The sequence below is a fragment of the Monodon monoceros genome, unplaced genomic scaffold (genome assembly GCF_005190385.1).
Source record: "Monodon monoceros isolate NGI ecotype Baffin Bay Population unplaced genomic scaffold, NGI_Narwhal_1 Super_Scaffold_12, whole genome shotgun sequence".
Taxonomy (NCBI): Eukaryota; Metazoa; Chordata; class Mammalia; order Artiodactyla; family Monodontidae; genus Monodon; species Monodon monoceros.
This window is the reverse complement of record NW_021703768.1, coordinates 65,112,714-65,128,489: the sequence shown is the minus strand read 5'-3', so window position 1 is coordinate 65,128,489 and position 15,776 is coordinate 65,112,714. Positions and strand designations below refer to the sequence as shown.

Sequence of the window (15,776 nt, the reverse complement as noted above, 5' to 3'; positions counted from 1 at the left end):
AGCAATGAAGACCCAACGCAGCCAAAATTAAATACATATAAATAAATAAATTTATGAAAAAAGATCAAATGGGAGATTATAGCAAGAACAATTATTTTTAAAAATGGATGGAAAGTTTTACTAAATTTTACAAATAACCGTATTTCTATAAACTCTTGATTAGTTTTAAATTAATTCTTATTTTTATATCTTAGCCTTTTAATTTTCTCTATTGATAGTCATTTTAATCATGAATTTGCCTGTCTGCACAAGGCAAGTGTTTTTATTTCTAAGCACATCAAATCATTTATTTCCAAATCCATACTCCCAAGCATTACTTGTCTGTCACTTATGACATCAATGACACATCGGCAATGTAATATTTTTTATGCCCAGCTATCCATTTAATAATTGTTAAATCTTTCACTCCTTTCCCTGTCAGTCTTAACTGATGCAATTATCTCTGCACCAGAACATTTAATTCTGTTTAGTATCTTCAATATCTTTATGTATATCAGGTATCTATTCTCTAAAACTGACATTGAGAGTATAAAAAATAGACTAAGTGAATTTGAAGCAAAGGCTGGATATTAATATTATTGGGTGGTTGCATAGACACAGTTTTTGACATGCTAAATCTGTTTTTTAGCTTCACTGTTAATGATGAAGAACTTTAAAAAGACAATGTTAGAAACAGATTTCTAATTTTTCACACCTCCTTAGCACCAGGTTGTAAGCTCTGTTGAAAATTTGATCAGGCTGATCTAGTTTCATTGCTAAACTACTTACAATCCCATGAGCAGTCTCTCGGTGGCTGCCAAATGCTCCTTGCTACTTGTTAGCTAGCTGTGATCCAGCTAACTCTTGGCATTTTATCACTTAGGAGACACATATGGATACTGATACGTGTCATTAGTCAACAGTGGAATTATACAATGGATCAGGAATAAGAAAGTTCTTTTTTCTAAATCCAACATGACTTTTTTAAAACTTTTTATTTTATATTGGAATATAGTAGATTAACAATGTTGTGTTAGTTTTAGGTGTACAACAGAGTGACTCAGCTATTCATATACATGTGTCTATTCTTTTTCAATTTCTTTTCCTGATTAGGTTGTTACATAATATTGAGCACAGTTTCCTGTGCTATACAGTAGGTCCTTGTTGGTTATCCATTTTAAATATAGCGGTGGGTAGGAATCTAGATCCCACATGACTTTTTACTGTGCGTTAGGAGAACTTAATCTGTTCTAAATTCTCTATGTCTGCGGCTTCTCGAGTTAATGACGTTGGGATTTAAGGACAAAAGATGGGGAGTGGAGTTTGGATGTAGCATTTTGCAGCACATACTACTCACCAGTGCTAAATGTAACAGCTAGACCATTCTTTATAAAATAGCCCTCTTCTAGCCCTCTACAATCTTTTTATTGTTTATTTCCTAACCTTGATTTATTTCCTTTAAGGATATAGGCGAGAGAGAGGTTATTGTCTTTTGAGGATTTGTTTTATTAAAAATAACAAAACATACCTACCACCCACAACTAAATGGATTAATTTATTTCTTTAAAAAATTACCCTTTGTATATAGAGATAGGAATCAGTGTGAAGGAATTGTTTTAGTAACATTCATGCTGTTAAACGATAGTATTTTATTGAGAGGCTGAAGCTTAAGGATACTACGAGGAGGTCAATGCTAAAGTAGGTACCTAAGGAGATTCCTTACGCTTCCCCTTTGAATGCCTTGACTAGAGGAAACCAAAGGATTCTGTAAGTGCCTTATGCCTGGCTTAAGAGAGTCATTCCTTCATTAAAAAATATTTATTGGGTACTCGCTAGTTTAGGTGCTGGAGATACAGAGATAAACAAGACAAAATGTGTTATAGTAGTTTAATTTCAATAGAAATTAGGAACAGCTGTTTTTTGAAGTTAATTCTCCTACTGTGTCTTCCCTCTACCTTTGCACATATAGTGAATCAACCAAAAGAATTTTAAAACTACAGGTGGGGATTTGTTAATTTGAAGGCTTTATGTTTGAATCTTTTTTTTTTTTCCTTTTTCCTTGCTAAATGTAAGAAGATGGCGAAATCAGTTTTCATCACCGAAGTTTGGGATGGATGTATGTTTTCTCATATTAAATGGCTACTTTCTCTTGCTTTTCAGTTTCAACACGGTATCTTTTTGGAATATTAAAAGAATGGCATGCCAAAGACAGGTTATTTAATAGGTAAATGTGTGAAAAGTAGATATAGGATATCATGGCCAGGCTGACAGACATAGCTGTTTATTGGTAGTTGGACTTTTCATTGTATGAGTACTTACCTAATGATGTTTATACATAGTTCATAACTCTGCCTCATAGGAATATATTGTGAGGCATGATTAAATGTTATCCACAAGTGGCACACATTCCTGAAAATTTTTATGAACATTAAATTGTGTTATTATAACTAGCATGTATAATATAAAGAAAACTTTTGATGAATCCTGTTCACAAGATTTAAAAAATTCTTTCTATGATTTAAACAGTCATATCCATTTTAACTGTTCTATAAATTCAGATTAAACACATTAGGTCATTTTTATTGACTGACTTTTGTGAAATAATGATTTGTTTTATATAGATGTATTATACACACATGTATAGATATTGACATATGTACATATATGTGTATGTAGAGAGAGAGAGTTAGGAATTAGCTCTGAACTATAGGTAGTATTCACCTTTTATTTATGTGTAGCTTGGAGAACTTTTTTGCAAATTAACAATACTGTCTTTAAAACCTTTTTTATATGTTATCCATAGTTCCCTATTTTCTACCATTTCCTTCAGAGCAAGAGATTTAATCTCAAATTAGATAGCTAGATTATAGAGTGAAGTAAATTCTTTACCCCTTTTCCAGACTGTGAAGTCCTTATTTACAAGTGTAGCTGAGAATTTGCTGCAATTAGACTCCAAATGACATTATGTGTTGTAGATGTGCTGTTAAATACTTAACTGTCTTAGTACTGTTAGATGATACCTCTTGGCAAGCATGTAACAGATGTTGTTCACGTGAATGGTAAAAATTTGTTTCTTTGTTAGATTTTGTAATTTTCACAAGGTAAATTTGAAATAATTTTATTTGGTGGTACAGTTATGACATTTTCTCACATTTTAAAGTTCAAGAATTAAGCAGAGGGAAGTCTCTTAGGTGCTTGTTGAATGAATATATCTAAATTCTGAGTTATATTTTCAAACATGAAATTAATGCAAAATATTTTACTATAAATCCAGCCATTTTTCTTTTTATTTATATTTTGATTGTTCTACATGTTCTTTGGTTACAAATTTTTGTGCATTAAGCTTTTCTCCATTTAAGATGATTTCTTTAGGCTAGACTCCCAGTAATGGAATTATTGGGTCAAAGTGTGTGAACTTTTCTTAGCAAGCTTTTGACGTATACTTATTGCCAAATTGGTTTTGAAAAGAGCTATACTAGTTTATTGCCATCAGCAGTATTTGAATATACATTTTCTTACATATTATGTATTTAAGTGAGAATTTAAATCCCATTGTTGCTTTAATGTATATTTGTTTGATTCCCAATGACGTTTAATGTTTTCCACATTTTAAAATTATCTGTGATGTTTGTTATTGCTTCTGCCCATTTATCTATAAGGTTTAGTTAGCATTTTTACTTTCATATTAGTTATTTCTATCTTTAAAGTTTAATCAAAAGTATCTGAATGTGTCCCCCCTTCCCTGTTCTCCCCCATCCCCAAAAAACCTAACCAAAATTAAGTCAGACAACAAACTGGGAAAAAGTGTTTAATATTTTTATCTAGCCAGATATCTTAGATTTTTGTATAGTATGAGTGGCACAAAATTTAATCTTTTACTGGAGACACAAAGCTACCATTATGATTGTTAATTAGAGGACAGTGCTTTAACAAGAGTTGTCCTCAGGCCTTCTGAAGGAGGCATGGGGATGTTAGCTCTTACTCTGATTAGACCATACTGGTTTTATGCTTTATTTAGTTTTTCTGCTACATCCATACTAGTTGGACTTCATCTTTTGCTTCTTACTGTTATTAATATTTCTGCCAGTAGCTATAACTCATATTTCCTTCTACTCTTTTGCTCAATGCAGTATGTATATTTCTGTGTATATATGCTCACACTTTTAACAATGAACTATGAACATTTCTTCATTAAACATCTTCAAAAATATATTTTCCCATCACCTGCATGTAAACTATTCCCCTTTTATCAGATATTTAGGTTGCCAGTTTTTCACTGCTATAATTTTGCCACGAGCTTCATTATAAATTGTTTGGATTTCTGATTAATTCTTTAAAATAGTATTTTAGAATAGAAATTACTGGGTCAAAGGTCATAAAGTTTTATTATTTTTTCCTATTTACTTGTTTATTTCTTTTAAAATAGGTAATAGAAGAAGTATGGGGAAATAATCAAACAGAAGAAAGTTTATGCAGTAAAAAAGTCTGCCTCTTAAAAAAAAAAAAAAAAGAAAAAGTCTGCCTCTTATCCTAGGCTCCCACTCCCTAGGAAAAAAACCCCTTCAATAAAAGATACTGTTTGGATACATATGTTTCCACCAGAGGGGGAAGCCTGGGGAGTGACGCTTGTTGCTGCTGTGCCTGTATGTATATGAATTACCTCTGGAAGAATATATGTGTCATGTATATGGGAGCGTACTGTACAAGCTATTCTACACTTGTGTTTTTTACTCATTCACTTACCTTTTCACCTCACCATGTTATTTTCTTGAAAAGCTGTACCATTTACACGTCCATATATTATCCTTTAGGCACCGAATGCTTTAATGTTTTTAGAGTCTTTGGTACATTTTTTGGTGAAATTTAAAAATATTGTTTATGGCTGGGAGGTTGAATATTTTTCCTTAGGATTATTTACTGGCCATAGGTAGCCATTCTTCTTATTTGACCTTTAATGTCCATCCTTGCTCATTATTTAAAAATTAAGGTCTTCTTATTCTGGCAGGACATATTATATGAGCTGTTTGTATATCAAGCATATTAGCCTTTTGTTGTCCTATTGATCGTGTATCCTATTTTCTCAGTTCATTATTGCTTTTTAATTTTATTTGGGGTTTTTCGGTGGGGGGTAGTCAGAGGTTTAACATCTTTCTGTGTTCTTTTCATTTTTATATATCTTTAATTCCCTTCTAATTATATATTTTATAATTAACAAAAAAAATCCACTTTTGTTAGAATCATGTGCAAAATAAAGTGCGTGGGATTTCCCCCTTTCCTTTTGTAAATAGGTTAAAAAGTTAAACTGTAGACTGGTCAACATCCAAATTTATTAGAGATTTTGAATCCATGAAGTCTAGTTGAAATATCGATAGATTTGATCCTATCAGAATTGGAGACTGATAGAATTTGAATTGTGAAGTTTTATCAGTGGTGGTTGACTTTTCTGTTCTGCCTTCGATGGCACCCATGAGTGTATATGTGTGTAACTGAGGGACAGTGAGTTGAGTGTGCATCACATGTGTAGGTGATATGTAATTACTGTGTTGAGGGCAGTGGCAGGTGGGCTCAGACTTTGGCTATTCTCAGTTCTCTTCCCATTTTAACCTCTACCTTTGCTCTTACTTTTAAAGCTTAAGAGCCTGCAGTAACCAGGGAGTACAGAAGGTCTTGAGCTGTTTCAGATACATTTTGCATTCTGGCTTTGCATTCCTCTCTAGAATTCCTGGTCATGATTTTGTTAACTCATTCGTTGGTATCTATTTGAAATTTAGAATGAAATGAAGATAATTTAAAGGCATATATGATCCATGAATCACTGATATGCTTTTTCATTAATCAATGTTTAAAAAAAAGTTGTGTCTACTTTCTGCAAACTCTTACTGCATGATTATTAATTTTTTTCTGTGTAATTGGATCACATTATAAGCCACTAGATTAAATAGGCACTCTGTACTTTATCAAAAGTAGTTAAATTTCTTAAAGATCCTAAAAAGGAAAATGATAATATGAGAGTGTACACATTTTAAATATTTGTATATTCAGTATTTATTTTAAAATTTTCACTGTCCAGTAGAAATTGAATCCGAATAAAATGTTTGATGATGATCTGTCACTAGGTAAGGGACCATGCTATGATTCATCTGCACGGATGGACAAGTGTCAGTCCTCACTCCCCTGGAATCATTTGTATTCATACACAGATAATTAATTGCAGGGCTCTTCCCCCAGAACCTTCTGGAGGCTCTTATTTCTGGTGGCCCTAATGCCTCTATTGTAGGCAGCTAATGGGAAGTACACAGTATCTGTATCTGAAGGTTGAACAAATACTCCTATTGCTGTGGCTCCTACTGGTTCTTCAGGAGCAGGAGGGAGGTTAGAAAGGAATGGCAAATGTGAAAGAGGCTGTGGTGTTGGAATCCAGTATGTGACTTGGTAATATAATGTGTAACAGAATTCGCTGAAACTGTTGCAGTTATTGTTACTATTTACTGTGCTCTCTGATCCTTTCAACAATACTACAAGGAAAGTATCCTTCCCATTTTACAAATGAGGAAACTGAGACTCAGAAATTATGTTTCATTGAAAGTGAGCACAGGTACTGTAAATAGAGGGAGAAGGTGAATTTAACTCTGGATATGGTCAAGTTAAGAGAGAGCTATCTTGCTAGAAATTTCAAACAGTAAATTGGAGAAGCAGGTTTGGAGCTTGGTAGAGAGGATAGGGCTAAAGACATAGGTGTGGAAAATCCTATGCACAGAGGTAGTAGTTAAAATGTTGGAGATTTGCTAGTGATGTATTCTGGAGTCATCAAGACAGTAGAGTTGATTAACTGTTCACCGATATGATGCTCCCTGCCACTCTCTCTGGAGTAGGTCCTGACTGCCTGGGAAGCGTTCATTTTGTTCAAGGGAGTTACAGAACATGGATATATGAGGCGGTGTTATAGATAGATAATCTCAGCCCTGTCCCATTTTATCATCCTGTTGATAACAATACGATATCCTGCTACAGCTCAGATTCTAAGGGTAGGAGGACAAGCACACCCCTAGGAAGATGCTTCAGAATCTTTAGGTCTGCGGTTTGAAACCCCTTCCCCCCATTGATTTTGTGCCTCCGCCAATATGTCTTTGAGAATCACTGTCCTGAACCCATTGAGAGAGAGGAGATTGTTGCTTTAAATTCTACTTGTAAAGAGATATACTTTTTGCTACCTAATTAATTGGGGGAAAACATAGAAGAAATATATTATCTCCTTTAATATTACAAAGAAGAGATTACAAGGAAGTGGCTTGCTTAACTTTAAGGAATGGTGTTTATTGCAAGGACACAGCAACAGTTGTGCTCTGGCCTTGACTGTTCTGGGGTCTGTTCTGTTATTGCACCCCCCCACCCCTACCCCAGACCCACCACGGTGCCTCTGCTTCACTCAGTGCCTCTCACTTCCAACTTCTCCAGGCTTGGTGGAACATCCTTACTGCTGAGCCTTTGACTTAGGCCTGGCTTTCTTGTCCAGACTGCACCACTGGTTTGGCTCTAGGTCCAAGATTTTACAATCCACAAGGAATAACCCGAGGCTCTAGGGCCGTACGCAGTAGGGCCACACTGCCACTGGCAGGCAATTTTGAGGCTTCAGTCTCTCCAGGAGAAATTCACAAATTTTTTTTTTTTTTTTCAAGGTGAAATCTGCCATCATGGTCGGGAATCATGTGATGGGTTTGGAAGTAGTTAGTGAGAGACAAGAGTATGTGGGATATGTGTGTTTGAAGAATGTGTGATAAGAATCACCAGTTGGGTTTGTTTGTTTGAAACTACAGGAACATTTCAATTCCAGTATCCCATATGACATACTTTGGGGTATGAACCTTCCTCAGGGAGCATCACACAGGGATGTGACATACTACGTGTGTTAGAGTAGAGAAAGAGCTGAGAAGCACTGATCCAGGAAGTGGCATTCAACTTGAAGAGAATGGGAGATGTTTCTAAATTATATTCGTATACTCACTGTCAACAACATATTTTCATCTATGAGTAACTTTAACAGATGTCTGCTCATGGTGCTTAGTAACTACAGAATAATTCTCATCTTAAGAGTTTGGCAGTTTGGGAATGGAGAAAGAATTAAATGGACAGAGCAAGTGATTATATACAGGCTTTCCCTTTTCATGACAAATACATGTTATGTTTTCAGGAAAATATTCAGTTTTGCAAATGCCATCAGTCTTTAACAATCATAAATTCACTTGGCAAGAGACATGGAGTAGCTCTACAGAACTGTGGTTATTGTTACATTGTTTTGTTTACTGTAAACCTGGCTCAATATTGGTAAATACAGTGTAGCAGAAACTGAACTGTTGTGAGCTATCTGGGCATCAGTCCAAGATATCATTAAAAATACTGTCTCAGACTAATTTGGGTTTATGAATAATATTTTGTTAACAGCTTAACTAAAATTGAGCCACATGGTGTAGCTTAAAATTCTGAATCCACAAGATAATGAGAGTAGTATAAATGTATAGTGCATACTTAATATTCTGTATTTGAGTGATAAATTTATATTTACTTCCGTGTTAACCTTTAAACTATAAGCACCCAAATGCTTAATATAATCTGGTATCTTTAAAGTTTACTTAATGCTGTGATTTGCTGTTCATTTGAATTTCTTTTAAACTAAAATTTTATTGGTTTAACAATCTAAACTAAAGAATAAGGAGAGAGTGTCTGAACAAATATATTAAAATTGGACATTCAACACCCATTTTGGCATACGGATATGTAAACAGCTGGAGTTTATGTTAACATTCACCAGAAAGTTGGAAGGATATAGTGTTGTTGTAAAGGTCCAATAACTTAATTCATTTGTTTTACTAATAATTAGACCTTCAAGTAGGTTATGGGAATTATTAATGTTTGGTTTTAAGTTAGTAATTCATATTAGGTATAACAAAGGGAATTGAGGGCTTGATAAGTTAGATGATCCAAGACAAAAATCCATATTTAGGTGTTTCTTGCCAAGAGAAGATATTATGTGTCTTATTCTTTTGCGTCCTATTTTAATTAAAGTTCTTTCTGAACATATGTGTATAAACTCCTTGAAAAGATGTTGGAAGAGTTGATTTTCTGTCACTGTTATTGTGAAAAATATTTCTGTAATGAAAAGGTGTGTGCATTATTTAAAGAATGAATTTTAAATATACCTCTTCTCAATAAATATTTTATTCATTTTACAGGTTAGCACTCTACGTATATGAATATCTGCTCCATGTAGGAGCTCAGAAATCGGCCCAGACATTTTTATCAGAGGTATGTTTTGTATATTTTCTGCATTGTATTTTGATATCCTATGTAAGTGAATGAAAAATATACTGTAACAATTATATGAAAAAAATATCATTATGTATTATATAATGAATGCTCAGTTATCAGAATGCATAATATACTCTTTGTAGATTGTTTGTAAGCATTTTTAGTATCCCAAAATTCCATGTCCATGCAAATAACCTTCTACTCAACTTTATAGCCATTTTTTCCCTGTAGAAATAGAACCATTAAACACCATCATATCTCTAGTTTTAGCAATATCTTATTTTGGCATTATTCACAATTTTGGAAAATATGGTTTTTGTTTTTATTTTGTGGGGATAATAGTGGATTGACGACTGAAACTTCCGTGAGAAAACATTTTGATAATCTTGCTTCAAGTTCTTGTTTCTCTTTCTGTTTTTCTCCATCACAATATTTTAAACTTTGAGCTCTCATACAATGTTACTTTTTCCTTCTCTAATTTATATAATGATGAGGATGAGGAGGATTTTATTGAGTTATATATATGCCAGGCATAGTATCTATAATTATAATAAATATTATATTATCTATAGTTCTTATAAGAAATTTGCAAGGCATATGGTATTATTCCTGATTTACTGATAAGAACTACAGGGCTCAGGGAGTTTATATTACTAGCTTATGGTCACATAGCTTAGTAAGTTATGGAACTAGAATTCAAACCTTAGGTTAATTCCAAAGCCCCTGGTTTCCCCTCTATATCTGTGCTGTCCAGTATGGTAGCCGCTGGCCAGATATGACTTTTTGAGCACTTGAAATATGACTAATGCAGTTGAGAAGTGCTGTAAGTATGAAGGTACACACTGGATTTTGAACACTTGGTGTGAACAAAAGGATATAAAGTATCAATAATTTAAAATTTTTGATCACATTGAAATGATAATATTTTGGATATATTAGACAAAATAAAATTACTAACATTATTTTTCTTTTTTCTTTTTTAATGTAATTACTAGAAAATTTTAAATTACATCTGTGGCTCTCATTTGTGGCATATGTTTATGTTTCTGTGGGACAGTGCTGATCAAAATTACATTGTCTCTAGTGATCTCACTAGTTTGCCCCTTCCAGATAAGGGATATGACGGGCAACCCCTTGACCAAAGTGCCCTGCCTGAGGTACAGCCTTCTTGAGATTCACTATCCTCCAACAAGCACACAAGTAAACAAACACATGTAGCCCCCCAATCTTTTATCTAATTAATTAATATATGTGAACTGTTAGGGCCTGTTTGCAAGTAAGAAAATTGAGAGGTATGCTCAGAACTTAAGAAGTCAGTTGTTTTACTACAGAAGTAATATATGCAGTGTAATAAAAATGTGATTTCAAAGTTTATTTAAATCAAAACAGAAGTTTAACATATCCATATCTCATTAAATAATTAATTAGAAGACTTTGATCTATAACCTTTCTGAGTCACATTCACTGTTTGATATTATAAAGTTACTGAGATTGCAAAGAGGATGCTTTTAATAATTATATTCTTAATCACTGCCAACTTATATTTAAAAGAAACTAAATCTGCTTATGGAGATTTTCAAGTTTTATTTTAATGCATTTGAAAACTTGATAAAAGAATTTACTGGTCACTTTCCTTAAATCAAAGACCATTTTGGATTGGCTCGATTTTCTGAGTCCTCAGGGGTTCCCAAGAATATTTTTTCTTAGCAACACTAATAATCACTTCATCAAAAAAGAAAAAAGTTGCTAACTTATTTAAGGAAGTTCTGGTACTAGGGCTCAAATAAGTTATGTGGATTGAACAGATAACTAGATACTGTACTGATATGCTTCTGACTCAATGGACAACGGATATACAGCTTTTCTAGAGCTACTTGGTAAAAATAAAATTATAATTCCAGAAGAGATTTACACGTTTTTAAACAAGTATTTACCATGATTTTATTTTCTCCGGCTGCATTTGGAATACAAAACTGAGGATATCTCTGAATTTTTAATCTGGTTCAATTTCACAAGAGGAATCAGTTAAGCTGAAATTAAACTATTGTCACCAGGAAGACACAATATTACTGGACTTTGGAGATGGGTGTATGTGATTCCCAGAACGGTTACATGGAAATCGTTGAACATAAAGCAACCGTATATATTTTTGTGGGTACATACTTATGAATGTGAAGTATAGTGAAGGTCTGAAAGAATATACATTCCAGACTAGTTGTTGGTGGGAGTGGGGATGTTAAAGGAACCAAAGGGGAATTTTATCCTTACTTGTAGGATTTTTTAAAACAAGAAATATATATGTATATATATTTGTATAGTTATTTAAAAATAGAAGATAAAATACGAAATTACCTTGATTTTAAAATGGAAGCCTGGAGGTAGATTTGTAATAGGCCATTGCTGAGTATACCCTAGAGTTCTAGATACAGTCGTCCCTCTGTATCCACTGGGTATTGGTTCTAGGACCTCCCCACCCCTACCCCACTGCTGTGGATGCCAGAATCCACAGAGATCAGGTCCCTTATGTAAAATAGCACAGTGTTTCACATTGCCTACGCTTATCTTCCCATGTATTTTAAATCGTCTCTAGGTTACTTCTAATACTTAACAATGCAAATGCTGTGTAATAGATGTAAGTACCATGCAAATGATAAGTAAACAGTTGCTCATAGGAAGCAATTTCAAGTTTGGCTTTTTGCAACTTCCTGGAATTTTTTTTCCAAGTATTTTCTCTCCGTGGTTGGTTGAATCTGTGGATGTGGAACCTACAGATAGAGAGGGTTGACTGTAATTTCAATTGGTTAAATTTCAATAGCTTGCTATATTGTCCTCCCTCATATTTTAAGTTTCCATAATACCAGCTGCTTGTGTTTGCCTATACATACCAGAAGCCTTCTCTCATCTGGGCATTACTCGGTGCTGTTCACTGCCTAAAACCTCCTCCCCTTCTCTCCTTGACTAGCTTAGAAGTAGCTTTTTCTAGGAAAGCTTTCTCAGGGCTCCACCTCTCCATGCTGATAGTGCATTCTCACCTGAAAGCCTTTGCATATTCTGCCAAGAAGCTTGGACTTATCTTCTCGGCAAAAGAGAACTTTTATTCTTTTAAGTAAAAGAATAGCATCGTTAGATTTGTACTGCAGTGTCTATGTGAATGGCAGTACCCATCCTCTTTAACTATGGACAACAAAGAAAGGAGAATGTAATCTTTTAGAGCTTTGTACCCTATTTAGCATTGCTTTCTCTCTTCCTTTCACTTGGATCATCTGGAAAATTTAAGGCTGCTCATTGTAGAATGACTTCTTAAGTCATTTGAGTAGTGAAGGACCATCTTATCTAAATTCTTACTCTATACCCAGATTTTTACCTGATTCAGAACTGTTATACAAGGAACTTAAAAATCAGGGGGACCTATTTATTTGGTTTGGGTATTTGTGATAAAAAGGAAATGACTGAAGTGGCACCAATTACTCAAGTATTCGATGTTCTCACCCTGGTTCAAGGCAAAGTAGAATGCTTCTTCCAATTTCGGCATTCTCCCTCAGGGTGAATGAGGATATGAATGACTATGATGTTAATGAGCCCTTGTGAGCCAGGATTTACTGTGCTGGGCCACCTCTTTCATTTATACGGGTTTGCTTTCTGGATGAAGTTGTGAGAAGGTCAAGTTGGAACTCCAGGCATCATCTGAACAAGTAAGATGTGTATCTCAGCAGCCTAATCTCTCAGTTGGGCTTAGCCTTTCTTATACTGCCCTTGGCCTAGCCTGTCAGAAATTGGACTGCTTCTGATAGCTTTTGTTATCAGTCTGAATAGTAGGGCACCATTAGCCCAACTATTTTTTTTTCTTAGTTAAAAGAGATAACATTGGGATAACAGTAGAAATTAAAACATTTCTCTAGCCAGGCTGTGTTAAAGCTCATTGTTATCTCTGATTCATCATAGATCCTAAACCACTACCTGAATCCTAAATGTAGTTTGTATGACTTTTCATTTTCTTGCCACCAAGAGGACAAAATGGAATATTCTTTAGAAATATTCTCAATACAGAGCCCCTCCTCTGCTTTATATTTCTTTATCCTTCAGTATTCAATAATTATAAACAGAATGCTAAGAAATCTTCTTTACAATGCTATATCAATTTTTGTTATTTTGGGTTCTTTAAAAATGATTCTTTTCCTGCATTATATTATTTCATTATGCAAAGATAATTCCTGCTTGTTCCTGAAATTTTGTATGGTATTCATGCCTCAGAATGAGGCTTGGTGTCTGTAGCAAATAAAATTAAGAATTAGAGTGTTGTTGCAGAGATCTAGGTTTTTTTTCTCTTCTTAAAAATTTTACATTGTTTATACTGTATTACTAGCCCTTATTTGCCATAAATTAGCCAATAAGTTAGCCAGAAATAGAAGCTTAAAAATATCTCATGGATTGTTTCTTCAGATTTTATTAGGAATGCTAAATTATTGAACTCCATAGACTCCAAAATTCTGTTCTGTTTATTTTTCCACCTATATGAAGAGAGAAAATAATAATAATAATTTCCTTACCTTACCTGTTTCTTGAACTTTAATTTGGAGGCAACATAGTGTAGTGGCTAAGAGCAATCACTTTAGGGCCACACTGCTGGATTTGAATTGTGTTCTACATTATATTTACTTATTCAGTTTTCTTAATTATAAAAAGAAGATAATCATAATAATACTTTAAAGTGGTGCTGAGGTTTAAATGAGTTAGTACATGTAAAGTGATTTGAAGGGCCTGGCATGTGGTAAGTGCTGAAAGGTATTATTTTAATACTTGACTGATTCTTTTCTTTTTTTTTTATTTGCTGTGGGATCTTAGTTCCCTGACCAGGGATTGGACCTGGGCCCTGGCAGTGAAAGCCCTGAGTCCTAACCACTGGACCGCCAAGGAATTCCCCTCTTTTCTATCTTGTGTAGTTTACTTCTTTAGAGTACAAGTATAAATACATATCCTACATGCACGTGTGTGCTCCAAGTATCTGTCACCTGGATGGCCCACAATCCTCCTACCTCCTGGGGTTACCTTTTCTAGCAAAATGGCTCCAGTTCTAATCCCTAATATAATAGGTTGTCTCAAGTCCTCTCCAACATCTCTGGGGCTTATTGGGGGAGGGAGGACAGTATTGTTCTCTTGCTGTGATTTCTTGCTCTCACTAAGTATTACAGCCCTGCTGCTTCTCCTCCTTATGGCTGATACCTTTTCTTTGCCTTAACTTTCCTGTTTCCTTCATATGCATCAAGGAGTTTTCCCAATAAAGAGTATTCCTTTTTAAGAGGACTTCTACCTTCCTTCTAAAGCAAAGCAGGACTATTCAATAAAACTTCCCATGATTTTGGAAATGATCTCTAATCTCTGCTGTAAAGTAAGTTCTCCACTAGTCACATGTGACTACTGAGCCCTTGAAAAGTGGCTAGAGCAATTGAGGAATATTCAATTAATTTTAAATGTAAAGAGCCACATGTGGTTAATGAGTACCACGTTGAACAGCACAGTTTTGGATTATATCTGCTTCAAAGTACAGTCAGATTTTTCTTCCTGTTATACATCTGTCAGCTTTAATTTTTTAAATTAGAATGTAAAAATTTTTACTTTTTTTACATTTAGTTTAGTTGTATGGATGCACCAATACTTCTATACATGGAAGGTTTTAGAAAATTAGTAGGAACGGTGGATTATATCTAAATTAGAAGTCTCAGGATTTTGTCTAGCAACAAATGTGTACATAGGTATGCATTCTTTTCTTAACGGAGGAACTAGCTTTATCCATTCAGGGTATTAATTTTTTTAATATTGGTTTTCAAGAAGTATGAAAGGATTTAGGAATACTCTGTAAAGTTTGTATCCCATGAGCTTCACATGAACTGCTGTGCTGTTGGAGATGCTCTTGACCGTCTAAAGTGGTCCTACATTGACGAGGCTGGAACCCCCCAAAAAAGGTGCTGTCGACATCCAGAATTGCCCCACCTCGGCTTTGTTGCTCCTGCTGCAACCAGCGACTACACTTTTGGAGCCAGGGGCAGGAAGCTTCTCTTCTTCCTCCCGCCTTTTGATCTCCTACTAGTGTCCCCTGATAGCAGAACTTAACAGGAAACTGGCTGGCAAGGAGCCTAGGAAATGTAATTTTCAGAATCCAAGCACCAAGTGTAGAATGGAGTATAGGAAGGGTGGGTTTCGGGCTGAGAGATAATAGGTAACTGACCAGTATACCTTGCTGGAAGCAAATGATGATGAGATGATAAGTAAATGTGTGTGTGTGTGTGTGTATCACAAATGTTTTTTTATTATACACTCTGTTCTGTGCTTTTATTTTTGTTTTACTTGTTTGACTTCAGTTGTTTTATATTGGTTCATTAAATTTATAATTCTCGATTTGTGGTTGTAGGGTATTTCATTCTATGAAATGTGCCATAATATATTTCACCAGCCCCCTACTGATGGACATTTAGATTGTTTCCAGTCTTTTGCAATTA

General features: G+C 34.6%; 1 protein-coding gene across 10 annotated transcripts in view; it reads left to right on the top strand.

Moving 5' to 3' along the window:
* Positions 1-15,776, top strand: part of SSBP2 (single stranded DNA binding protein 2) — a 298,735-nt gene that overhangs the window by 66,401 nt on the left and 216,558 nt on the right. For all 10 annotated transcript variants that reach the window (XM_029215894.1, XM_029215891.1, XM_029215885.1 and 7 more), the window contains one exon: positions 9,207-9,279. In XM_029215894.1, coding sequence (XP_029071727.1) covers positions 9,207-9,279 — 73 coding nt within the window. The remainder of the gene's footprint in view (positions 1-9,206; positions 9,280-15,776) is intronic.